General features: G+C 39.0%; 1 protein-coding gene across 1 annotated transcript in view; it reads right to left on the reverse strand.

Moving 5' to 3' along the window:
• dock1 (dedicator of cytokinesis 1) overlaps window positions 1–27,505 on the reverse strand; it is a 742,670-nt gene that overhangs the window by 62,308 nt on the left and 652,857 nt on the right. The window contains exons 41-44 of the mRNA XM_060940282.1: window positions 16,107–16,248; window positions 13,220–13,301; window positions 4,115–4,199; window positions 986–1,072 (exon numbers count right to left, since the gene is read on the reverse strand). Coding sequence (XP_060796265.1) covers window positions 986–1,072; window positions 4,115–4,199; window positions 13,220–13,301; window positions 16,107–16,248 — 396 coding nt within the window. The remainder of the gene's footprint in view (window positions 1–985; window positions 1,073–4,114; window positions 4,200–13,219; window positions 13,302–16,106; window positions 16,249–27,505) is intronic.

The following is a 27,505-nucleotide window of genomic DNA, read 5'->3' on the forward strand; positions in this document are numbered from 1 at the left end:
GGATATTTACTGCAGATTGTCCCTTATTCACTCAGCGTCTGTGAGAAGGATGTCACACCACATGATGACAGACTGAAGCTGAGAGCGAAACAAATCTGTCTGTTCCTGGCCACAACACAGTTCTGCAAATAGCTAAAGAGAACATCATGAGGATTATCCGAATAAACGACAACATCTGAATATGGACAGAAATATACAAATACACACGATGAAGATGGAAGGAGTGTTAGGGAGAAGAGGATTTGTGTTTGTGATTAAGTGAGAAAGAAAACAAGAATCAACTGATAAAAAAAAAAGCTGCAATCTGGGCATCAGATGAGTGAATCTAGATCAGTTTGAGCTATACACACGGGGAAAGGGAAAAAAAATAGGAAGATTTAGACGGGAGAGGGAGCGAGAGAGATAGTGAGAGATTTGTGTGGGAGAAGCACTCAAGCTGAGAAAATAACAAAGCTGCTTTGCCATAAAGATTCTCGAAAATCCTGATCAAGGCCTGAATTATTAAGAAACACAATCCAGGCTAATTAATTGGCACAAAAGTGTTAACTTCAGCATAAAAACGGAGATTCAGTGAGGACATGTAGAACTATTGGATCCTGCCTACAGGCCACTTTCTCAGACTGATAAAATAGCTCTGTGCCTTTCTCCTTCTCTCTCCTCCCTTCTCTCAATTTATTACAACCCTCAAAGGCACTTTAAATTAAGGACAAGCCAAATGACTCCAACAAACTTGCTGAGTAATTAGTCACGCTGTGAGATTACGTTTCTAATCCATTTCCTTTGCCGTTTTTGTTGTTTCCAAACGCACTAAGAATAACGCTTTACATTTTGATCTAATAATCAATACCAATTTCTTTCTACCAGCACACCTCATTCCAAAACTTTTGAGTGCATTTCTTTAGGAGAGAAAAAAAATCTCTTGAACTTAATTGAGGGGGGAAAAAAAATAAATAAATCAGAGAACACAGTGCGTCAGTGTACTCACTGTAGAGACCGAAATGACTTCAAACCAGCGCAGGATCCCGGGGAGCTTGTAAGCTGTGACATATGTAGTCCTTTCAATCCACATATTCTGTTAGACAGAACAAAATGACAAAAATGAAAACAAATAGAAAGAGGAAAAAAAGGTAATGGGTAAAATTATAGACTCAGGAAAACAGCTGGAAAAGACAGACCACTTAGAAAAAGCAGTCATTGGTTTGAGGTCCTGCTAACCTTCAGATGGCTAGACAAATCCGATTTACTTCTTAAAATTAATTTTATTTTTTTAGCTGAATGGCCAGTGATTTTGAAACTGAATTCAAAGCACCAGTAGACTTACTGTGTCTGTAACCAATTTAATTTCATATGAAGATGTCCACGTGTACGGAAGCCGAGAGAGGCCCTTCATATAATCCTTTTTTTATTCACCTTGTTATCCCGAGATAACGACATAATTAATTCAGGATCTCGAGAAAACAACACAACTAATTCGAGATCTCGAGAAAACAAAACCGTTATTTCGAGATCTCGAGAAAACAAAACAATTATTCCGTGATCTCAAGAAAACAAAATTTTTTCATGATCTCGAGTAAACAGCTGAGAAATGGTTCATTCAGGTGCGCCAAGAGACTTGTGATATGCTGACTTTGGGGCTTTTTCTCATTCTGTATAGACGCAACTTTGGTCATTAGAATGTCTGGAATAATCGATCACCTAATAAGGCAATATTTTGATCAGGGGTTGACACAGGGAGAGATTGCATTGAGTCTTTTAATAAGGGATCATTTCAAAATTGGTCCGCGGCACCTCCGCGGAAGACTGGCCTGGCTTCGTCTCTACCGACGGAGATACAGTGATCCAGCTGAGATCATGAAATAATTGTTTTGTTTTCTCGAGATCACGGAATAATTGTTTTGTTTTCTCGAGATCTCGGAATAACGGTTTTGTTTTCTCGAGATCTTGAATTAGTTGTGTTGTTTTCTCGAGATCCTGAATTAATTATGTCGTTATCTCGGGATAACAAGGTGAATAAAAAAAGATTATATGAAGGGCCTCTCGCGGCTTCCGTACATGTGTGAGTTCGCCATGCAGATGACTGAACTTTCTTTTTTTCTTTCCCAGTTTAACAAGTGATTGAAACAATCTGATTTGCTTGACTGGACTACAGTCCAGTTTGCTTGCAGAAATTGATCTAGTAAATGACTCAGATCTGTGCGTTCACTCAATAAGGAAAGTTAGCCATCAATCAACACCCAAATTTCGCCATGGATCATGCTTTATATTCAAGCAAAATCCAATGATGGATGGTTGTGAATGCATGAAGACAGGATATATCTTATTGCATGAGACTCAGGTACCGAGTTTAGTCCATGATCCTTTACAGTCTTTATGTGTCGAGACACTTTAAACAATTAAAAGCTGTGCATACATGTCAAAAGTTTTTGCTTGTTGATGTTCAGTAGATAATCCGTAGGCTTAATAATGGGAAATGGACACGATTGATAAACATATAAAACCAACAATAACATTATAAGCAATACATTAATATCCGTTAAAAAAATAATGCTGAGAGTCAGTTGACTGTTCATCGCTGAATAAATATTCTGTGGTTAGACATAACGTTTCATGTTTTAAACAGATTTCAATTGGAAAATACTTTTCTTGCTGATTAGACTGCATCTACAACCCAGGCTTGTCGTACTCAATTCCGATTCGTGCCCTAATTTTAAGGACTCATGACTTGACTTGGACTTGAGCGCTGATGACTCGGACTCGTGCATTAACTGCATTCGGACTCGTAAATTAGAGACGAGGACTCTGTTTTTTTTCTTTATTTTTTGTAATATGCCATAATAATTTGGGATATTTATATCTACATTAATTCTGTAATAATTTCGTGCAAGAGTGTCAACACCTGCTCGCCTTGGCGTGTGCATCAGATAGACTCTCGGGCGCGCTCTGGACAGCGTGCACCAAGCGGACTCCCACGCACACGCCGTAAACGACTCGCACCTGCACAGGATTAAGGCACAACTTAATCTTAAATTTAAACTTTACTTAACTTTTACAGTCTCTGCATGTTTTAAACTTTACTTAACTTTTATTCTATTTTATTCTGCTGTTTTTTACTGAACTTTTACTCCATTTTATTATTTTATTTCTACTATTGTTTAATTCTTATTATTTTTTTCTCTCTTCTTCCCCCTTTATTTTATGTAATTTTATTTTCTATTGTTTACTGTTTTGCTTTTACCTCTGTAAAGCACATTGAATTGCCACTGTGTATGAAATGCGCTATATAAATAAACTTGCCTTGCTAATCAGTGTGCCTATATAAAAACTGTGAAAACACATTTACTTTAGGGGGCGTCGTGGCTCAGGTGGATAAGGCGCCATACCATAAATCCGGCGACCCGGGTTCAATTCCGGCCCGAGGTCATTTCCCGATCCCTCCCCGTCTCTCTCTCCCGCTCGTTTCCTGTCTCTACACTGTCCTATCCAATAATAAAGGTAAAAAAAAATCTTTAAAAAAAAAAAATGCATTTACTTTGCGAAGTATTGAGTTGTGTTGCTGACACGTTACCAAGCCTTATTTCCTTGTTTGGGTTCCTGATTTCCTGTTTCTTGTCTTTGATTCTGCCGAGTCTACGAGAGCCTGTTTGTGCCTCGCTCGACCTATTGCCCATTTCACTGTTTTGCCTGCCGTTCTGGATTGTTTACCGTCTTCACTTGTATTAATAAACACACCTTCTGCACTTACATCCGTCTCCCAGCCATCTCTGACAGAATACTTCACACTCCCTGATAAAGAGAAGCACATTCACCTGTTCATACGCCCATGTTCAGGAACAAACTAATGCTAATGGCGCTGAAACAGACACCGTCAAATGGTGCGGCTGGAGTCTTGTTCTCGGACTTGACCCGAAATTTTCTTTAACGACTTGGACTTGAACACTGGGAACTCGAGACTGAACTCGGACTTGATGTTTAGTGACTCGACTACAACACTGCTACAATCATACAACTTAAAATCAGATTTAATCTCCCTGTATAAACATAGTGGCAGTATACTTTGTTAGAGTATCAGCATACATCCCATTCCCTTGCCCAAACATAGAACAGCCATACGTACAGCAAATTCGTTATCCGGATCTTTCTCGCCTTTGCGGAAGGGTTTGGAGTACTGGAACTTAATAACTTCATTGATGGTGTAAAAACTGTAAAAGAGAGCAGAGCAGCCGTTAGTGAGTCACTGATCTCTCCAGTCCGACAGCATGACACTAGGTCCACTCTCGGATGAATGTGATATGATGGAGTAGCAGGAGCAGTGTATAAACTGTCATAGAGGCCAGAGGAATCTCCTGTCTACCGGAATAAGGAGCAGGGCAAACGCTTGCGGCAACCCAGAGGATGGGCTTCATTTATTTATGAAAAAGAGGAAAAGACTGGAGGGAGAAGATGGCTAGGCAGTAACCAGAAGTATGACAGACACTCAAGACTTTAAAAAGAACTGACAACAACTGCTCACTCTGTATTTCTCTTACACACACACACACACCCTGACAATGAGCCACAAAAAAACAATCCTTTTTTTAACCTCCTTCTCTCTCTCTCTCACACACACACACACACACACACACACACACACACACACACACACACACACACAGAGCTTGGAAATAAACGCCATCTGGTCTCAGAGGCTTTTGAATTAGATTTTGTAATTACTGTGCAATATGAATAAAAAAAAAATAAAACAAAATTAAAAAAAAAAAAAAAATCAAACCCCAAAGTCAGCAGCATTTCAAAGGCAGCCAGATCAAAGTACATCTGGGATGTGTACAGGCTTTTCATTCGTCTCGCGGAGTGTGTTTGACTAGAACAAGAAATATGTCACTCTGATGGAAAGAACACAGAGACAGCAAGGCAAAGAGACAGACACAGATATAGGGCTCTAAGAACTAAACTTTAAAAGAACTTCAATTTCTTACACAGCTACTTCAATGCTTATAAAGTATCAGGACAGATGAGATCCTCAGGCTTTTCATCATCTGCCTATTTATTCCTTCCTCTTAGTGATTTTGTATCATCACTAGACATGTAAAAAAAATTTAGTGCGAAAGTAAAGTGAAGTTAAAAGAGTTCATGTGATCAGCAAGCCGATGTTTAAGATTAGGAGCGATCAGGGTGTTCAAATTGCTAGCCTGGGCTCCCAGAACAAGTACTTTACTTATCTGAAATAGCAGTTTTTTTTATTCGGCGCAGTTTAAGTCGAAGTTTAATTTTTATTTTCTTGTTAACTTCACTTGTCCAACAATCAGACATAGAAAAACTCTACACGCTACTGACCTTCCATGTGATACATTTGTTTAAAAGCAGTATGCTCCATTTGGTTAATGGCAGATGGCCACTTGAAGTTTTTCCCAATCCTGCCACCTGTTGCACTACACGTGATCCATGGATGCGGTCTGGCTGATGCTACGAACTATTTTTACAAGGAATATTAATTAACTTGAACAGGCAGCATTTGGAAACAGAGAAAAGAGTGCAGTACAGTGCAATATAAAAACTGCTTTGTAACTCTAATGCTAGCAAAACATTGTCACTTCAAACTTAAACACTTTATCAAAAAGAAGTATACTTAAGTAAAGTACATTTCCTTAAGTATACTTTTGTATACCAAGTATACTGATATAAATGTACTTACAGTATACTTGTAAGCAGAGGTGGACAGTAACGAAGTACATTTACTTGAGTACTGTACTTAAGTACACTTTTTGAGTATCTGTACTTTACTTGAGTATTTTTTTTGGAAACTTATGACTTTAACTTCACTACATTTGAAAGACAAATATTGTACTTTTCACTCCACTACATTTCTGCCAAGGTCCTCGTTACTATGAAGCGGCTTTGAAAGTGGATGTTAATTTCCCCCCTTTCTTTTCCTTTCTCATGATGTTTTTTTTTCTTTGCAGGTGACACTGAGACAGCCCATCAGTAATCACTGTGTCACATCACGTTCATAGACTGTATAAGATCAATGATTTCTCAGCAGCATTATTTAAAGGTCCCATGGCATGAAATTTTCACTTTCTGAGGTTTTTTAACGTTAAAATGAGTTCCTCTGACCTTCTTAAGTCACCCCAGTGGCTAGAAATTTCATAATGTGTAAACCAAACTATGCCCAACATTTGAGAATGGCGCGTCAAAACGGCACGTTGATAAACTCTTCCCTTGCCTACATCAGCAAGGGAGATGATCCCCACGCCCCCCCCCTGGATTCCCACCCACTGTATGGATTGCCCGCCCAGCTCAAAAGTTGCCACCAAACATGGAAGTTGCGCCGTACATGGATGTGACAACACAGAAAAGAGTCTGTTTTTACTGCCGAAGGGAGAGCCCCTGAAGACGCAGTGGCTTAATTTTATTTACTCCAATAATACGCCGTCGAGTCTACCTAAGACGGTGTATGTTTGTCGGAAGCATTTTCCTGATGAATGTTTCCACAACTTGGGACAGTACAGGGCAGGTTTTGCACATCAACTGTCACTGAAGCCTGGGTCCGTACCAAGCATCCCTGCCGCATCAGCCACAAACACCGAACAAGTAAGTGTATAACTGTTAAGTCGTTTTGCCGTGTTTTAAAATCAGTGCCACGTTAGCCTTGCAATGGCTACATTAGCTGTGCAGCTAACCACTTCCTGCAGTTAGCCAGGTACTCTGCGCTACAAAACCAAAAAGCATGCAGCAGGCTCTGTTAAACTGAGTTTAGTCTGGAAATTGACTAACTTATGAGCTTATGTTTTGCCGTGTTTTAAAATCGGTGCGTTAGCCTTGCAATGGCTACATTAGCTGTGCAGCTAACCGCTTCCTGCAGTTAGCCAGGTACTCTGCGCTACAAAACCAAAAAGCATGCAGCATGCTCTGTTATAATAGCCAATCAAAACAGTTTTTACAAAGACACCCACATTCTTTTTTTTAAGTCACTCGTTCATTTTATTTGTTTGTTTGTTCAATAAAAACCTAAACATTTGTTGAATTTATTTTATTTCCTCGCGTCGCACCTTAATGACGTCAGCGCGCGGTATTTTTCCCTTCGCGGTTTGTTCCTTCTCTCTCGCCATAGTAAGACACCCACATCCGCTTGTTCTGACCCACTGGAGGTAGCGTCACAGTGCTGTTAGCCAATCAGAGGTAACACGTTTACATATCATGAATATTAATGATAAGAGCTGAAATCCTGTCGCTCTCCCGCCACCCGCTCCTCCACCAAACTAGAACAGCCTGAAACAGGAGAACCACAGCATTTTTTTCACCAAAACCGGCTCACAAGGCATTCATTCATGCTAGAGACCACCGCACAATTAATGAAAAAACGATGCCATGGGACCTTTAAACACGATCAGTTGATGGCAGAATGGAAGGAGGTGGTTCTTCTGGAGAACGCACGCACTCATGGCCATACCGAGAACCCATGTTTCAGTTTTCTGTACGGATTAAAGATTTGTTTCGTTTTAAATGTTTGCCTAAAATGAACCACATCACGGCCTACAAAAACTCGCCATCCGACCTGCAGAAGCATATTGAGGTCTGTAAAGGTTTTATTCCAAGAGAAAGCTTGCAATGAAGTTGTCTGTGCTTTTAGAGCTCGCGATAACATTGCAATAGCTATGCAGTCTGGTTAGTCAAAACATTTCTATGGATTTGCCCGCTAAGTTGCCGTAGCCTTGTCTACGGCTAACGTTTACACATAGCTGGTTAACTTGGACACTGTTAGTTATTATGTAAAAATGGAGTTACGCTAACATGAATAATGTTAACTTATCTGAAGTCCTTTCAGAAATATGTGTTTTAGCATAATCTTGCCAAATAAACAGAATATAGAAATCTTTCTTTTCTAGGAGCGTTAGCTACCCAATATGATTTCGACTTTCAAAAGAGTTTGCTAGCATGTCAGGTGGAGCTTCACTGACTAGCTAGCTTAACGTTAAACCACCATGATGGCACAGCATGCGTTCATTTTGTAAATCCAGTCAGTTGTTTCAGAGACATTCGGTACTATAAGTGTTGTGGCAATAATACAGCAATGCGTTGATAGAAAATGTACTTTTCATACTTAAGTATTTTTAAAAGCAAGTACTTCAGTACTTTAACTTAAGTAAAAATTTGACTCTACAACTTTCACTTGTATTGGAGTAACATTTGACCAGTGGGATCTGTACTTTGACTTAAGTCATGAAGTTGGGTACTTTGTCCACCTCTGCTTGTAAGTAAACTAATCTAATACTTCTTGGGACTAAATTGGTCCACTTTTAGTCTATAAAAAGTATACTTTAAGTCTAAGAGAAGTAAACTCTGAGTATACAACTAGTATTTTTTATTTTGCACTGCAAGTATACCACAAGTAAATTTATATACTAATAGTTTACTAGTTCTGTACTTGTAGTCCACTCTTTAGTTTACAAAAGCATACTTCATAGTGTACTGGAAATATACTATGAGTTTATTTGTTTTATACTTCTAGTCCACTTTTTAGTTTACTCTGTAGTATACTGGAAATATACTATTGGTTTACTCGTTACACACTTCTAGTCCACTTTTTAGTTTAAAAAAGTATACTTTATAGCATATTGGAAATATACTATTAGTTACTGGTTATATACAGTGCCTTGAAAAAGTATTCATACCCCTTGAACTTTTTCACATTTTTCCATCTTACAACCACGAACTTAAAAGTTTTTTTATTGAGACTTTATGTCATAGACCAACACAGAGTAGCACATAATTGTGAAGTGAAACGAAAATGATAAATGGTCTTCAAAATTTTAAACAAATAAAAATCTGAAAAATTTTATGTGCATTAGTATTCAGCCCCCCCGCATCAATACTTTGTAGAGCCACCTTTTGCTGCAATTACAGCTGCAAGTCTTTTGTGGTATGTCTCTACCAGCTTTGCACATCTAGACACTGAAATTTTTGCCCATTCTTCATTGCAAAATAGCTCAAGCTCAGCCAGATTGGATGGAGAGCGTCTGTGACAGCAATTTTCAAGTCTTGCCACAGATGCTCAATGGGATTTAGGTCTGGACTTTGACTGGGCCATTCTAACACATGAATATTCTTTGATCTAAACCATTCCATTGTAGCTCTGGCTGTATGTTTAGGGTCATTGTCTTGCTGGAAGGTGAATCTCCTTCCCAGTCTCAAGTCTTTTACAGCCTCCAACAGGTTTTCTTCCAGGATTGCCCTGTATTTAGCTCCATCCATCTTCCCATCAACTCTGACCAGCTTCCCTGTCCCTGCTGAAGAAAAGTATCCCCATAGCATGATGCTGCCACCACCATGTTTCACAGTGGGGATGGTGTGTGCAGGGTGATGAGCAGTGTTAGTTTTCCGCCACACATAGCACTTTGCATTTAGGCCAAAAAGTTCAACTTTGGTCTCATCTGACCAAAGCACCTTCTTCCACATGTTTGCTGTGTCCCCTACATGGCTTCTTATGCCTGTCTTCCAACAATGGCTTTCTTCTTGCCACTCTTCCAAAAAGGCCAGATTTGTGGAGTGTACGACTTATAGTTGTCCTGTGCACAGATTCTCCCACCTGAGCTGTGGATTTCTGCAGCTCCTCCAGAGTGATCATGGGCCTCTTGGCTGCTTCTCTGACCAGTGCTCTCCTTGCTCGCTCTGTCAGTTTAGGTGGACAGCCATGTCTTGGTAGGTTTGCAGTTGTGCCATACTTTTTCCATTTTTGAATGATGGATTGAACAGTGCGTCTTGAGATGTTCAGAGCTTGGGATATTTTTTTTATAACCTAACCCTGCTTTAAACTTCTCCAGAACTTTATCCCTGACCTGTCTGGTGAGTTCTTTGGTCTTCATGATGCTGTTTGTTCTTCAGCGTTCTCTAACAAACCACTGAGGCCTTCACAGAACAAGTGTATTTATGCTGAGAGTAAATTACACACAGTAGGACTCTATTAACTAATTAGATGACTTCTGAAGGCAACTGATTGCACTGGATTGTATTTCGAGGTATCAGAGGACAGGGGGCTGAATACTAATGCACATCACATTTTTCAGATTTTTATTTGTTTAAATTTTTGAAGACAATTTATCATTTTTGTTTCACTTCACAATTGTGCTACTCTGTGTTGGTCTATCACATAAAATCTCAATAAAAAACTTTTAAGTTCGTGGTTGTAAGGTGGAAAAATGTGAAAAAGTTCAAGGGGTATGAATACTTTTTCAAGGCACTGTACATCTAGTCCTCTTTTTAGTTTTGAAGTTTACTGCAATTATTCTTCTCGGTATACTATTAGTTTTCTAGCTCTAACCCTTACCTCATGCACACTACCAGTAGACAACTTAAGTGTTTTGGATCTTAAGTTACAATCAAGTTATAAAGGTAAGAATTCACAAAACAACAACAGATACTCAGGATTAAGAACATATTCATTTTCTTTAAAAATCAAAATTTAAAGCAACATTGTATTAAATGCCAAAGTATAAAAATATGGCAACGACAACTGAAACTGACATCCAAGCTCTAAAGAAAGAAAAATAAATAAATAAATTAATTAATTAAAAAATTTTATTATCCCACTCAGGAGAAATAAAAAAACAAAACAAAAACCTTATATGGAACCACAGACATACCCAAGAGTCAACAATGCTGAAGCACAACTACAGGGCAAGTCCACTTAAATATAAGGCACAAATATTTTAATACTTTATTACACTTTAAGTACATCTTGATCAAAAGTTTAAGTATAAGCTTAATATACTTTGACTTTTCTATATACTTTTCAATATAAGCCAAGTATACTTATGTATAACTTTATTAAGTATATCGCTGATAAGTAAATAAAAAGTAAACTGAAAGCATACTCTCTTATTTTTAGTTTAAAAGAAGTATACTAGAAGCACACTTGAATAAACTTCTTTTTTGTAAGGGCAAATGTGAAAACGATATTCAGTTTTACGTGTGATGAGAGACCACCACAGCTCATAGATGAAATGTCAAAAGCCAAAGACTGTTTTTTTTTTTGAGGCCAGAAACATGATGCTTCATCAGCAGACGTAATAAGGCGCTTTTAGACCAGAGGAACTTTTTCACAGTCCTTAGAATTGTTGCAGGAAGTGCGTGTCTGCACTGCAGGAACTGAGAATGAATGTAGTTCTTAGAACGCCATTTCGAGGGACTTTTTTAGCTTCTACTTCAGAGTAGGTACTCTGCCAGCAAGAGGAACCATGAATGATGTAAGTGAGGTGCAAGAATGATGTAAGGTAAGAATGATGTAAGGTGATCGGTACAGACGTAAGTGTACATTGATTGATCGAACATGAGCCAATGCAGCACCAGCAACACCCATTTTTTAAAATAAAGTATAAAACATTAATCATGTAAACAAGAGCTCTTAAGATTAGCTTTGGATGGATGGATGGATGGATGGATGGATGGAAAGAAATAAAGAAAAAACACAAATGGAATGACACTGAAGTCCAGGCATTGAGTGTATCCTTGACTTGCAAGTGACGTCAAAGCAAAATAGAAACCCGGATGTCGGCCATGTTGGTGGAGATACAAATGTGGGATCAAGCAACATTCCATAAAAAACATAGTCACGCGTGCGCAACTCATTTTGTTTTTCCACTGCTTTAAGCGTTCTTTTAGCTCTGCCATATCTTTGTGCTGTATATGGTTGTGGTCACAGCAGTACTCGTGACCGTGGCACATTCCGATTTTTTAGAATTCCGTCCGTGATCCGGAAAGAGGGCGAGGAAACTCTGAAGCGTAGTACGGAGAGGACACGAGCACGGCTGAACAACATCGGCAGGGCTGATCTAACAGAGACTAAAACCAAAGCAGCTCGTGTTTGCAGTGATCATTTTATCTCAGCTGAGATTCAAAACCTTTCTCGATAATATCATGGAAGAGTTTTATTTCCTGTTGCTAGAATTTTGCTATAAAATGAACCTTCTCTTGTTGTAGTTCACTCGGTCGTTATAATTTTAACATGTGTATTACCATTTCGCTTTGAGGAGCGGCAGCAAAATTATATGATAGAAACAATCCAGACTGGGCACCCAGTCAGAAAATGGGCTGTGTTTCATCCAAGGTTGGACTTGATTCTTTGGCAGCCGAACCAGATAGAACGTGATATCTGGGTACTCGATGGTCAGTAGAAGCGTCTTAATCTTCAGAAAAGTCTGACTTCTTTTTAAAACAATACTGTATGGGTCAAAACCACACATATCTATCTTTTCTTTGTCTCAAATCTTCGCTCGAGCGTTTAAATCGTGGTAATACTGAGAAAATTCAGCATTGTTTAGAGATACGCTTTCAGCGGCTGCCATCCTAGTTGCTCTGTATATTCACCATCATGGTGGACGCTCATGACGTAGCACATTTTGATCACATGGTTGCAAGTCATCTATATGCGATGGAGGAAATACTGCATTGGTTTGATGCATCTTGGTGAAATCTAAAAATCTTCACTAGCCTTTCCGGCTAACATCATGCTAGCGAGCTGCTCTATATCACTTCAGCGTTCCTAATGGCAGTGCAAATGCCAACAGAAGAAAGCCCTTGAAGATGATGAGTTCTTAGGAAAGATCCCCAGGGGGTAGCTCCTCTCAAGAAGTCCCTCGAAACGTTTGGTCCAAAAGTGCCTGTTATCAGGATAAAGACTGCAGATCCAGGAAGTCTTGCTTATTTTTTTTTTACAGTCTGTATTAATGCACACAGTCAGCTTGTTGTACTTTTGAGTTCAATTCCATTAGTTACCACTTAACTGGACGAATGATTTTTCCACCCCTGAACATTCTATACCTGAAGCGACAGGAGGGTGCAGGAGGGGGAGTGGAACATTGCACTGCAATATTGGTTAACGTTTTCCCAACTGACACGTTTATGGTGACCCTGAAAATGTGTAGAGGTGGACGAGAGTTACTGTGCTTTGATGGGAAATTCCAGAAAAATTCTTGTAAATGATTGATGAATTGTGCACAACATGATGAACTACTCAGGTCAAAAAGATCAGTTTTGCTTTCAAACCATCATCAAGTGGCTCCTCACTACTGCAGACCGCTATTCTGGTCTCACTGTAAATAGGGAAACTCCTTCGGGAAAAAGTTACGCAGTGGTGAAAGGGTTAACAACCAAAATGTGTTTTAATGTGTGATCTTTAAGAATGCTGCTCTGAGAAGATGGACAATGATGATGATTTTGATGATACCTGACTATCTGCTCACACACGGGCTTGTTCTGGAATTTGGGAGGAAGCTCAAGTATCGGCTTCACCGTGAAACACTGAATATCTACACACACAGAGTTAAGAAAACGGAAACACACATCACATGAGATATAAAAGCTTCTACTCAAATTGGCATTTTGGCCAGAGATTAAAAAAAGACTTTAAAACATTAAGTGAAAATATAATATGAACAAGATCAACTGTGAGCTCCTGGTGACTTATGTGTATCCCCCGCTCTTGCTTATATCAGAATGCAAGCAATCGAAGGAATAGGACACTTATTATGAATGTTGACTTCAACAAATAATGAACCCTGAAACAAGTAAGTAAAGAGCCGTGTCTCTCCCCAGGGATTTCAAATAGCATCCTGCTAAACTGTCATTTTGTTTCTTGAAATAGCGTCAAAATCCACCTTATATGTTTCGTAAATACATTCAGTTGGTAAACAGGAAGTCGACATGCGACAGACCTGAAAATGGTATACACGGTATAGAACCCCAAGCTGAAGCTCAGTACCAAATATCAAGCAGCCATGATTTGTAGTTGCTGAGAAAAGTGTTATGAAAATTTGTAAATCCACACTATATAAATACATTCAGTCGGTAAACAGGAAGTCAATGTGCGACAGACCTGAAAACGGTATACACGGTATAGAACCCCAAGTTGAAGCTCAGTACCAAATATCAAGTAGTTATGATTTGTAGTTGCTGAGAAAAGTGTTATGAAATTTTGTAAATCCACGCTCTATATATATCATATCGTAAATACATTCAGTCGGTAAACAGGAAGTCGATGTGCGACAGACCTGAAAACAGTATACACGGTATAGAACCCCAAGCTGAAGCTCGCTACCAAATATCAAGCAGTCATGATTTGTAGTTGCTGAGAAAAGTGTTACGAAAATTTGTAAATCCACACTATATATATATCGTATAGAACCCCAAGCTGAAGTCTGGTACCAAGTGGCTATAATTTGTGGTTGCTGAGAAAAAGGGTGTTTCGGATGGATGGAAATACGGAGATATGTACGGATGTACAGAGGTAAACCAGTATAAACCCCTTCCTTCGGAGTGGGCGTATAATAATTTCATGAGTGATGGACAAGATCAAAGTCATTTTAAATGAGATTACATGACTTTTAGCATTAAAGAAACTTTAGACCTTGGATTTATAAGGATCTAACTGATATTTTGATGAGTTCATGTTATGAAAGTTATTCAAACCTCACTGAATATATGTGAAAAGCTTACACTAAAATACTACTTGAGGAGTTGGACGTGCTTTGACCTTACTGCTATTCAAGGCACTATATTTTATATATATGGTTGTTCAGTTTTAACACACAGATAACATACCAAAAACAAATCACACTGTACCAACAATAATAATACGAAAAAACATCTTAAATCTATACTGAAATCTCAATATTTTGCTAGCCTGGGCCCGCCCATCCTAAGCGTGACGCAACATGAGGGCCTGTTGCGAGCTTAGTCTGGCCAGGCAAGCTATCTACAGCTCTTCCAAGCTCCCGAAAAATCGGGAACCAATCAACTTTGAGCATCTCCAACGGCCCTGGGTAGAGGCGTGTTCAAGGCACTGACGTAGTAGAACTGCGACCGGAAGCCATAGATTGTTTACAGAATCTATGCCGGAAGCGCTTCATTCACTAGAAACATTACGAACATGGAGCAAGTTCTCATTGAAAACGGAGCAAAGAGCAGCCCTGGAGGTATTTATTGAAAGGAAGGACGTTTTCGCCTTGCTCCCGACCGGCTTCGGTAAGAGTTTAATCTACCAGTAAGCCCCGTCGCGTCACATACGTCAGAGGAAAGAGTGATGTGATTGGTTTAAGCTTCGTCACAGCCTTTTCTGGCTTCGACCAGTAGCAAACTGAGGCATTTCAGGGAGGCGGGTCAACCACGGGCTCTGGGAAACAGTTGGGCTTAATATCTTGGCCAGACCAATAGCTCGTAGAGCTTTGCAGTCGCGTTAGCCAGACTAATATTTTGCTATTTTACTTGACGTTACGACAGGTAATTGCTTTAGAAGCCTTTTTGTTATATTTCTTGAAATGTTCTTTATATCTGGACAGCAATGAATAAATCAAATGACAGCAAAAAGAAAAAATCTGTCATCTGTGGCAGTAATAAGGCTGTAAAAAGCCCGTCCAATCATTTCATTTGGTCTGAATGAAATGACTGGATGGTCTACCTGCCTCCCTATATACACTCTGCCCATGACTGGAGTCTTCCACAAGGCCAGGCAGACAAATTGCACACATACTGCTAAAGCTAGCGAGCTCGTCGACAGCTGAGAGTACTAACAATAGCCATGTTTACATTCATTACGATAACGTTAGGTGTTTTCTTAGGTGTTGAATGAGATATGAGGTAGCTGGATATCATGACACACTACATTCCATTCTTCACCCTTACATTCTCTGTCATGGAGTCAGGCAGTGCACGTTCACATGGAGGAGTGGCTTTGGAAAGAGGGGGTGGGATTTTCCGGCTGGATATTTTCAGAGTCTGGCTTACTCTTGCCGATTTCTCCAAAAATGACCTACGCTGCCTTTAAAACTCCTACCTGTTGCCTATTTAGCTGTACAGATTCTTTCTATTATACTGTATGACTGTGCAAACCTGTTACATTAATTAACCATAAACAATTTATAAAACATGGATCTTCTGAAGTTTTCTGGGAGGCTTAATGCTTCCAAAAATGTCCGACGGGAAAATAGAGTGCTGTAGGATTCTATATAGAAAAGGTTCCCTCAGAGGGACGACTGAAGGGTCTAGATTTAAAAGCAGCTATAAAACAAGTGAACATGGTTGTGCTGTGTGAGGACGTCAGCACTATGGAAGGATACACTGGCCGGAGGAAAGGCGGAGCTCGTCGCTGGGGGCAGTGGTGGTCTTCATCTTCTCAGCGTTGGGGAACTGTGTGAGGAGCCTTGCCTCAAAATCCTCCCTCCGCTCGTACTCTTTCCCTCGGTAGATAAACATCTTACTCTGCACAACACAAACACAAAACCTGATTAACACACAAGCGGAAAACAATCAGTCCAGCTGGACTCGTACAAACACACTGACGTTAATAAACAAACGGCTGGGTACTGATCAGATAATTAGACTTCAACAACTTTTTAAACGATCAGACTTGAAAATTCAACAACACTGTGGTATCATTATAATTCAAAGTAGACTCGTGTTGCTCTTTTTTTTTCCTTTTAAATACTTTCTCAGATTTTTTTCAGTGTTGCTTTCCCCAAGTATGAAGCGGATTTTATACAAGTACAATCCAATATTAGGTCAAAGTGAGAGAAATCCTATTACTCGTAAAGTTTTTTTTTTTTTTTAACAACAAAGTAGTTTATCCATCTGTTTGCATGAAAAACGAATAAAACAGAAACATCTACTTATTCTTATTTTATGCATTTTTTTATTAATAATAATGGAACTGACTGCATGTGATGCTGAATGTGTGAGGAAACAAGCATCTATCAAAGAGTACATTTTTCTAAATAAATCACCCAACTCTTACTGTAAAAATAAATAAAATTATAATTCACAGTTAATTATAGCCTATTATATTATTTACTCATATAATTAGACAAATTTTGCTAAATGTGTGTAACTAAATAGCTGATATAATGGTGATAAACAGTTATAGATCTATAGCTAGAACATGCAACAGTTAAAGTCTTTCGATTTCATAAAATCGGTGAAATTTAGTTCGCTCTGAAATTTGGTCATTGTGATATATGTTTATTTCTGTAATACCTCACAAAATATCAGGCCATTCTGTGGCTGCGAAGTTATTTAATTTGAGGGGATTAAAGCAAATAATGTGCAGGAAATCGTTTGCTTTGTGCAGTCAAGCAGACAGAGGAAGTCCGTGTGTGTACGCATGCGCAGGTTTACCTACAAGTGACCGTGCACTGACAGTTCCATCGTTCTGTCGCTAAACGAACAGCTGATCACACCAAGGTGCTCGCTGACCGCCGATATTTATTAGTTTGGTCCTGCGTTTCCTTTCCTTCGTATAGAACATAACGTCTTTTCTTCTCACTTTCCGTTACTGTAGTTGGTCTTTCACGTTTCATTCGCACACTCGCGTCCTCCATTTTTCTCTCCTGTTTCAAATTTGTATCCCACAATGCCTTGCGCGAACGGGGAAAGCCCACCACGTGATGCATGACGTAGTATCTTGTATTGGGTCATGGTGAAGCAGGAAAAAATAGCGGAGAATTTAGGGCCATGTGGCTCTAAATTCATTAATTGTTCTATTAAAAAAAAATGAATAAAATCGGAAGTCTGTGATTCAAATTCAGTAGCTTTCGGTCCATGAAACAAAAATAACTGGGTGTCGGGGAAAATTCTTTTTATGACCTACACTTGAAAAATCTGAAAGGCAGTCTAGCTTTAAACTGTTCCTTCCTGGCTGTTGTGTGATCACTAAATAAAGTCTATGAATAAACTCCTATATGTGATGTACAGGTGAAAGCAAAGTTTCTTCTGTGAAAGTGCTCAGGCGGTGCTGCTTGCCACCTCAGGAGGGTATTATTAATTCAGCACTCTCAAGGCGAAGGCGAGGAGTTTAACAAATGGCCACATTTTACACTGAATAAAGTCTTTTTACTTTAAAATTAAAAAAAAAAAATCACAAAATAGATTTTCAGAGGTAAAATTATTCATCATTACTTTAAAATTTTGCTTTTATGTTGTTCTGAGCCATTTCCTAGGTTCTGGACTTTAATTACACACACACGTTTTAACAATTACGCTTTCAGAGTAGTTACAGTTAGTTAAACATTGCTACTATCAGATCTGTGTATCTGGCCTGTACACAGGATAGCAGACATCTTTACAATTAGGGATCGACCGATATGTTTTTTTCAGGGCCGATACCGATACCGATTATTATGGAATTGGGATGCCGATAACCGATATGTGCAACCGATAAATGTAAACATTATAATTCACATGAAATTAAACATAGCACACACTGACAAAGACCTTTATATCCATGAAATGTATGTTTAATTGTAAAATTGAACATGAAATTTTGTGCAGGGAGATGCCAGCAGCATTTGTACAATAAAGTCAAACATTAGTTAGAATAAAATGAGAAATAAAATAATAATAAAATAAATATTCACCAATAAAAAAATAAAATCACTCCCTACTATATTACAGCTCACCATTTTCAGTGGAAAATAAATGAAAATACACTCTGGATTCTTTTACACTAAGAACTAAGTAAGACTTACCAACTTCAAGTAGTTTTTAAATAACAAACCAAGTGTAGGGAGCTGCCTGCAGCATTTTTTAAAAAGTAAAATCAAACATACAGTAAAGTAGGCTATCACTCCCTATTAGGAGCGGCTGCTCCTTTAAGAGTATATCGCTTTCCGAATCAGAAGTGCTAGCGAGGAGAATCACTTGCGCAAGAATTATAAATACTAGTCACACCTGGCTTGTTTAAATGTTCAAACAGCGCTTTATAAAGTTGCCTTGACCACCTCTCTGAATGGCTGTCATTCTACTGTTCGAGTAGAACTACTGACACATTCACAACGTTTCCAGTTTGTGGACACCTTACCCTCACACCCATGTGTGTTTTTTTTTTTTTAAGTTTTATTTTTTTTAAATTCCAGATTACGTCTCCCTTTTGGTGTTAGAACAATCTTCACTCTTCTGGAAAGGTTTTCCATTAGATTCTGGAGCATGGCTGTGGGGATTTGTGCTTATTCAGCCACAAGCGCATTAGTGATGACTGATACTGATGTTGGGTGAGGAGGCCTAGGGTGCAGTTGGTGTTCCAATTCATCCTAAAGGTGTTCATTGGGATTGATGTCAGGGCTCTGTGCAGAACACTCAGGTTCTTCCGCTCCAACTTTGGTAAACCATGTTTTCATGGAGCTTGCTTTATGCAAGGAACATTGTCATGCTGAAACATGTTTGGGCCTCTCAGTTCCAGTGAATGGAACTCTTAATTCTACAGCCTACAAATACATTCTATACAATTGTGTGCTACCAACTCTGTGGCAACAATTTGGGGAAAAACCACATACAGAGGTGCTTGAAAGTTTGTAAACCCTTTAGAATTGTCTATATTTCTGCATAAATATGACCCAAAACATCATCAGATTTTCACCCAAGTCCTGAAAGTAGATAAAGAGAACCAAGTTAAACAAATGAGACAAAAATATGATACTTGGTGATTTATTTATTGAGGAAAATGATCCAATATTGCAGATCTGTGAGTGGCAAAAGTATGTGAACCTTTGCTTTCAGTATCTGGTGTGACCCCCTTGTGCAGCAATAACTGCAACCAACCATTTGCGGTAACTGTTGATCAGTCCTGCACACCGGCTTGGAGGAATTTTAGCCCGTTCCTCCGTACAGAACAGCTTCAACTCTGGGATGTTGGTGGGTTTCCTCACATGAACTGCTCGCTTCAGGTCCTTCCACAACATTTCGATTGGATTAAGGTCAGGACTCTGACTTGGCCATTCCAAAACATTAACTTTATTCTTCTTTAACCATTCTTTGGTAGAACGACTTGTGCGCTTAGGGTCATTGTCTTGCTGCATGACCCACCTTCTCTAGAGATTCAGTTCATGGACAGATGTCCTGACATTTTCCTTTAGAATTCACTGGTATATAATTCAGAATTCATTGTTCCATCAATGATGGCAAGCCGTCCTGGCCCAGATGCAGCAAAACAGGCCTAAACCCTGATGATACTACCACCACCATGTTTCACAGATGGGATAAGGTTCTTATGCTGGAATGCAGTGTTTTCCTTTCTCCAAACAGAACGCTTCTCATTTAAACCAAAAAGTTTTATTTTGGTCTCATCTGTCCACAAAACATTTTTCCAATAGCCTTCTGGCTTGTCCACGTGATCTTTAGTAAACTGCAGATGAGCAGCAATGTTCTTTTTGGAGAGCAGTGGCTTTCTCCTTGCAACCCTGCCATGCACACCATTGCTGTTCAGTGTTCTCCTGATGGTGGACTCATGAACATTAACATTAGCCAATGTGAGAGAGGCCTTCAGTTGCTAAGAAGTTACCCAGGGGTTCTTTGTGACCTCGCCAACTATTACACGCCTTGCTCTTGGAATGATCTTTGTTGGTCGACCACTCCTGGGTTGGGTAACAATGGTCTTGAATTTTTTCCTCCATTTGTGCACAATCTGTCTGACTGTGGATTGGTGGAGTCCAAACTCTTTAGAGATGATTTTGTAACCTTTTCCAGCCTGATGAGCATCAACAACACTTTTTCTGAGGTCCTCAGGAATCTCCTTTGTTCGTGCCATGATACACTTTCACAAACATGTGTTGTGAAGATCAGACTTTGATAGATCCCTGTTCTTTAAATAAAACAGGGTGCCCACTCACACCTGATTGTCATCCCATTGATTGAAACCACCTGACTCTAATTTCACCTTCAAATTAACTGCTAATCCTAGAGGTTCACATACTTTTGCCACTCACAGATACGGAATATTGGCTCATTTTCCTCAATAAATAAATGACCAAGCATAATATTTTTGTCTCATTTGTTTAACTGGGTTCTCTTTATCTACTTTTAGGACTTGTGTGAAAATCTGATGTTGTTTTAGGTCATATTTATGCAGAAATGTAGAAAATTCTAAAGGGTTCACAAACTTTCAAGCACCACTGTACGGGTATGATGGTCAGGTGTCCACAAACCTTTGGCTATATATTATACAGCCTGATATTTAGTTTTGCTAAGAAAAAAGTGCTACATATTGGTTAGAAAAAAAAATCAGGTTGATGTGTTTCTTACTCTTAAATAATGTAAAATTTAGAAAACAAAACCGTTAGTACAAATATTGTTTTTCCTCTTCAACCAAGTGCTTGTTACTATTAACAATTAACTCGTGATTTACAGACATACATCCTGATATTATGTAACTGTCATTTTGCGCAAACTGTGAGATTTTAGTGAGATGCTCTGGAGGGACTGCAATTTAAAATAAGACAGAGTTAATACACAAAAAAATAAATACAGACGTTCCTCCGTCCAGGATAAATGTCACTGCAATGCCCAGGATCATCAATATCAGCATGTGCTCAGGTTCAAATAGAACTGTTAACCAAGATCTCCAAGCAAACAAGTGTTCCACAAGTTTACACTGCAAATATTATCAAACCAAAGTACAAATGCACACTTCAAGCTCTTCAGATCAATGTGCGTTGATTCTGGACACGAAAAGTGCTTCTTTTTACACACTGTTATACTCATGGACATATAATCCTCTGTTCCCCAAAGGCTCGATATAAAATCTACCACTGCACGAGAGTTACCAAAAACACTGTGTCAATATCTTAATGGTATAAACATATTAAAATGAAAAATACATCTTCAACTGACTCGTACAACCAAAATAATAATAATAATAATAATAATAATAATAAAGAAAAGAAAGGAAAGACGAGCTCTGTGCTAAAGACAGAAGCATGAGGACAGCTGTAGTGTAATTATTTACATCCTGAATCCTGAATTTGTGGTTGCCAGTACTTTCAGCAAACGTGTGTTTTAAAATGCATCACTGTAATCTGTAATTCAAAGAGCGCATGATGCTAGAGCTGTTTCTTGGCAGCTCCCACTGCAAGACAAGGTCACTACAAGCTCAACAGCAACAGTGGCGTTTTAGGAAATTGGTTTTCTGAATGCGCTCCAAACTCCAAACATGCTCATCTGGCAAGTTGGGACAGCCAATACAAAGGGCAGCTGGAACGCAAGCTACTCCTCAACCAAGTCACACATACGGTACTGCAGACACACACCAACATAAGCTTGGCTGGCAGAATGGACCTGGGATCAATGGAAACACTGGACAGGATGGGTGCTGCACTCAGTCATGACTTATGGCAGAGAAAAGATTGCTTATGAGAAGGTTCCAAGACCATTAGCATGAGTTATAAGGCCACTTATGGCATTTTTATGACCTTCTTTCGATCGACTGTGAAACGGATTTGCATGTACCTTCAAAACAGTTAAGTATAATATATGTGAAGTGACTGGGTAGTTAAATGTAGAAATTAAACTTGACGCTACTGTACTATATATGAGAGCTGATTTATTATCCCACCACTGACTTGTTTAAAATAATCACTAAAATACATTTCTATTTAATGTCTACATAAATCACAGATACAAATATCCCCCCCAAAACATGAAATGACTGCTGTCTCATAAATAAATAAATATTAATTTACTGATTCTCTTTTTTAAAGTACAAATCAAATGTTTTATATGTAGCGCTGTCGAACGCAAATTCCTTTTAGCGCCACTATATTTTTTTTGATGCGTGATTAACGCATGCACATGCTGTGCCCCTCCCCGTAGTTTGGGAAATCAGGGAGTCATGTAGCGTGAGCAAGTGATGTCATGAGTAGCTGGTCGGTGCAAGTCATGATAACTTGCACTTATGGACAGAATCAACTTGTATTGTTGTATTCTGACTGTTTACATAAAATTAGTGTATTTTTAATATGCTTTTGATGGTCCAGAGGGGAGAAAAGATGATGTGTTACGGTCCAGGTGTGCAGGATGCAGGTTCGAGTGAGAGTTTGTTTTGTTCTGAGAAATTTGTGAGTTACCGTATGTAAAAGTATTTATAAAAGCAGTTTTTGCTCATGACTGCACTGTATATTTATTTACCAGGGAGTTTTTGCATTTTACAAGCTCTGTGGCTTAATAAATGTATTTATTTGGGTTTTGTATTTTCATTTTCTCTATTTAAAAGATAGCCACTACTGTTGTCCAGAGTCCACATCACAGAGTGTGTTTAGTTTATTCTATTGCATAGTTTGAGGCTGGAAGTTAAAGCTAGACTGCCTTTCAGATTTTTCAAGTGTAGGTCATAAAAAGAATTTTCCCGACACCCAGTTATTTTTGCTTAGTGGACCGAAAGCTACTGAAGTTGATTCACAGACTTCCAATTTTGTTAGTTTTTTAAAATAGAACAATTAATGAATTTATAGCCATGTGGCCCTAAATTCTCCGCTTTTTTTTGCCTGCTTCACCATGACCCAATACAAGATACTACGTCATGCACCATCACATGGTGGACTTTCCCCGTTCGTACAAGGCATTGTGGGATACAAATTTGAAACAGGAGAGAAAAATGGAGGACGCAAGTGTGCGAATAAAACGTGAAAGACAGACTACAGTAACAAAAAGCGAGACGAAAAGACGTTATGTTATATATGAAGGAAAGGAAACGCAGGACCAAACAAATAAATATCGGCGGTCAGCGAGCACCTCGGTGTGATCAGCTGTTCGTTTAGCGACAGAATGATGGAACTGTCAGTACACGCTCAAAGGTGAACCTGCGCGTGCGCGCACACACAGACTTCCTCTGTCTGCTTGACTGCGCAAAGCGAGCGATTTCATGCACTTTACTCGCTATGGAATCCCCTCAAATTAAATAACTTCCCAGCCACAGAATGGCCTGTGTTTTAGATATTACAGGAATAAACATATCTCGCAATGACCAAATTTCAGAGCGAACTAAATTTCACCGATTTTATGAAATCGAAAGGCCGTCTAGTTTTAAGAACAGAACTACAAGGAAACTATATTGTTCTGTTCACAGTGAATTGTGCTAAAATCCTCAACATTATAAAATTAACATTGCTTTATTTTTTAAATGCAGTGGGGGAATAAAATGACAAAAAAATAAATTTTTTTGTGTCCAAACTTATCCTTCCAGACCTGGCCACATACATTTGCATAAAGCAAGCATATTTGTCCACTCCCACTCCCCAAAAACTTGAAAAATATGCGTGTAAGGTACAGTTAGAACAGATAAAAAAAAATGTGATGAAGTATTTTAATCGATTGATAGCCCTAGTTTTATGTTACACATAAAAGCCTCTTCATGTCACGTGTTGTATAAATGAACCAATAGGGACAGCTTTGGCCAGTCAAGAGTGGTTCTGACAGTAAACTGGCATGTCATTATATACAGTGGTGCTTGAAAGTTTGTGAACCCTTTAGAATTTTTTACATTTCTGTATAAATATGACCCAAAACATCATCAGATTTTCACCCAAGTCCTAAAAGTAGATAAAGAGAACCAAGTTAAACAAATGAGACAAAAATATTATACTTGGTCATTTATTTATTGAGGAAAATGATCCAATATTGCAGATCCGTGAGTGGCAAAAGTATGTGAACCTTTGCTTTCAGTATCTGGTGTGACCCCCTTGTGCAGCAATAACTGCAACTAAACGTTTGCGGTAACTGTTGATCAGTCCTGCACACCGGCTTGGAGGAATTTTAGCCCGTTCCTCCGTACAGAACAGCTTCAACTCTGGGATGTTGGTGGGTTTCCTCACATGAACTGCTCGCTTCAGGTCCTTCCACAACATTTCCATTGGATTAAGGTCAGGACTTTGACTTGGCCATTCCAAAACATTCACTTTATTCTTCTTTAACCATTCTTTGGTAGAACAACTTGTGTGCTTAGGGTCATTGTCTTGCTGCATGACCCACCTTCTCTTGAGATTCAGTTCATGGACAGATGTCCTGACATTTTCCTTTAGAATTTGCTGGTATAATTCAGAATTCATTGTTCCATCAATGACGGCAAGCCGTCCTGGCCTAGATGCAGCAAAACAGGCCCAAACCATGATACTACCACCACCATGTTTCACAGATGGGATAAGGTTCTTATGCTGGAATGCAGTGTTTTCCTTTCTCCAAACAGAACGCTTCTCATTTAAACCAAAAAGTTTTATTTTGGTCTCATCTGTCCACAAAACATTTTTCCAATAGCCTTCTGGCTTGTCCATGTGATCTTTAGCAAACTGCAGACAAGCAGCAACGTTCTTTTTGGAGAGCAGTGGCTTTCTCCTTGCAACCCTGCCACGCACACCATTGTTGTTCAGTGTTCTCCTGATGGTGGACTCATGAACATTAACATTAGCCAATGTGAGAGAGGCCTTCAGTTGCTTAGAAGTTACCCTGGGGTCCTTTGTGACCTCGCCAACTATTACACGCCTTGCTCTTGGAGTGATCTTTGTTGGTCCACCACTCCTGGGGAGGGTAACAATGGTCTTGAATTTCCTCCAGTTGTACACAATCTGTCTGGCTGTGGATTGGTGGAGTCCAAACTCTTTAGAGATGGTTTTGTAACCTTTTCCAGCCTGCTGAGCATCAACAACGCTTTTTTCTGAGGTCCTCAGAAATCTCCTTTGTTCGTGCCATGATACACTTCCACAAACGTGTTGTGAAGATCAGACTTTGATAGATCCCTGTTCTTTAAATAAAACAGGGTGCCCACTCACACCTGATTGTCATCCCATTGATTGAAAACACCTGACTCTAATTTCACCTTCAAATTAACTGCTAATCCTAGAGGTTCACATACTTTTGCCACTCACATATATGGAATATTGGATCATTTTCCTCAATAAATAAATGACCAAGCATAATATTTTTGTCTCATTTGTTTAACTGGGTTCTCTTTATCTACTTTTAGGACTTGTGTGAAAATCTGATGTTGTTTTAGGTCATATTTATGCAGAAATGTAGAAAATTCTAAAGGATTCACAAACTTTCAAGCACCACTGTGTATATATATATGACAAATTATTTGTCTTTTTGGTCGATTTTCCCCTGCTCTTATAATTATAAGAATGAGAGTGTAATATGTAATAAGATTATACAATGGGGGAAATAAATATTTAACACATCAGCTATATTTCTATTAAACACATTTCCAGTGCAGCTGGAACATTCACATGAAATATTGAGCAGACGTTGGTATTAATGCAATAAACGTGCACGGAAAAAGAAATCATAATATTCCAATCCATAAAGCAGTTACGGTATGTGCAATAAAGTGGAATGATGCTGAAAAAAGTATTGAACATGCTAACTGAAACGCAACTAATATTTAGTGAAGTCTTTGCTTGCAGTGACAGCTTCAAGATGCTTCCTGTCTGAAGAAACTAATCTCTCTCAGTGTTCAGATGGGATTTTGGCTCATTCTTCTATAGTCTTTAAACATATTGACGAAACATGATCTTTTAGTTAAATCTACAAATATTTTATTGGGTTTGCTGATATAACATAAGCCTAACATATTAAGCAACAAAATGGCAGACGCTGTCAACCCCGATGAAGCTTTATATCCTCCCTCAGTAAGATCAAATTAGCTACTGTATGTGGGAAGATTTTGGATAGCTTAAAGAAGCAAGTGCTAAAACACTTGCACATCTACTGATTTGAGAGTTCACCATCGTTGTCATACAAACTCTCTGTAAAAATACAGTTTTAAAATTTTATTTAAATCTGATTTCATTTAACTGCTTTTGTGTTTTGCAGTGTCTTGCAAAAGTATTCATCCCCCTTGGTGTTTGTCCTGTTTTACAAGCTGGAATTAAAATGGATTTTTGGAGGGTTAGCACCATTTGATTTAACACAACATGCCTACAACTTTAAAGGTGAAAATTTCTGTTTTATTGTGATACAAATAATAATTAAGATGAAAAAACAGAAATCTGGAGTGTGCACAGGTATTCACCCCTGCAAAATCAATACTTTGTAGAGCCACCTTTTGCTGTAATTACAGCTGCAAGTCTCTTGAGGTATGTCTGTATTAGCTTAGCACATCTAGCCACTGGGATTTTTGCCCATTCCTCAAGGCCAAACTGCTCCAACTCCTTCAAGTGAGATGGGTTGTGTTGATGCACAGCAAACTTCAAGTTATATCACAGATTCTCAATTGGATTGAGGTCTGGGCTCTGATTAGGCCATTCCAAGATATTTAAATGTTTCCCTTTAAACCACTCCAGTGTAGCTTGAGCAGTGTGTTTAGGGTCATTGTCCTGCTGGAACGTGAACCTTCATCACAGTCTCAAACCTCTGGCTGACTCAAACAGGTTTTCCTCCAGAACTGCCCTGTATTTAGTGCCATCCATTTTTCCTTCAGTCCTGACCAGCTTTCCTGTCCCTGCAGATAATAAACATCCCCACAGCATGATGCTGCCACCACCATGCTTCACTGTAGGGATGGTGTTCTCAGGGTGTTGGGTTTGCGCCACACATGGCATTTCCCATGATGGCCAAAAAGATCAATTGTAGTCTCCTCTGACCAGAGAATCTTCTTCCATGTGTTCGGGGAGTCTGCCACATGCTATTGGGCAAACTCCAAACGTGTTTTCTTTAAGCAGTGGCTTTTTTCCAGCCACTCTTCCATAAAGCCCCGCTCTGTGGA

This window comes from Neoarius graeffei, chromosome 14 (assembly GCF_027579695.1).
Source record: "Neoarius graeffei isolate fNeoGra1 chromosome 14, fNeoGra1.pri, whole genome shotgun sequence".
Classification (NCBI taxonomy): Eukaryota; Metazoa; Chordata; class Actinopteri; order Siluriformes; family Ariidae; genus Neoarius; species Neoarius graeffei.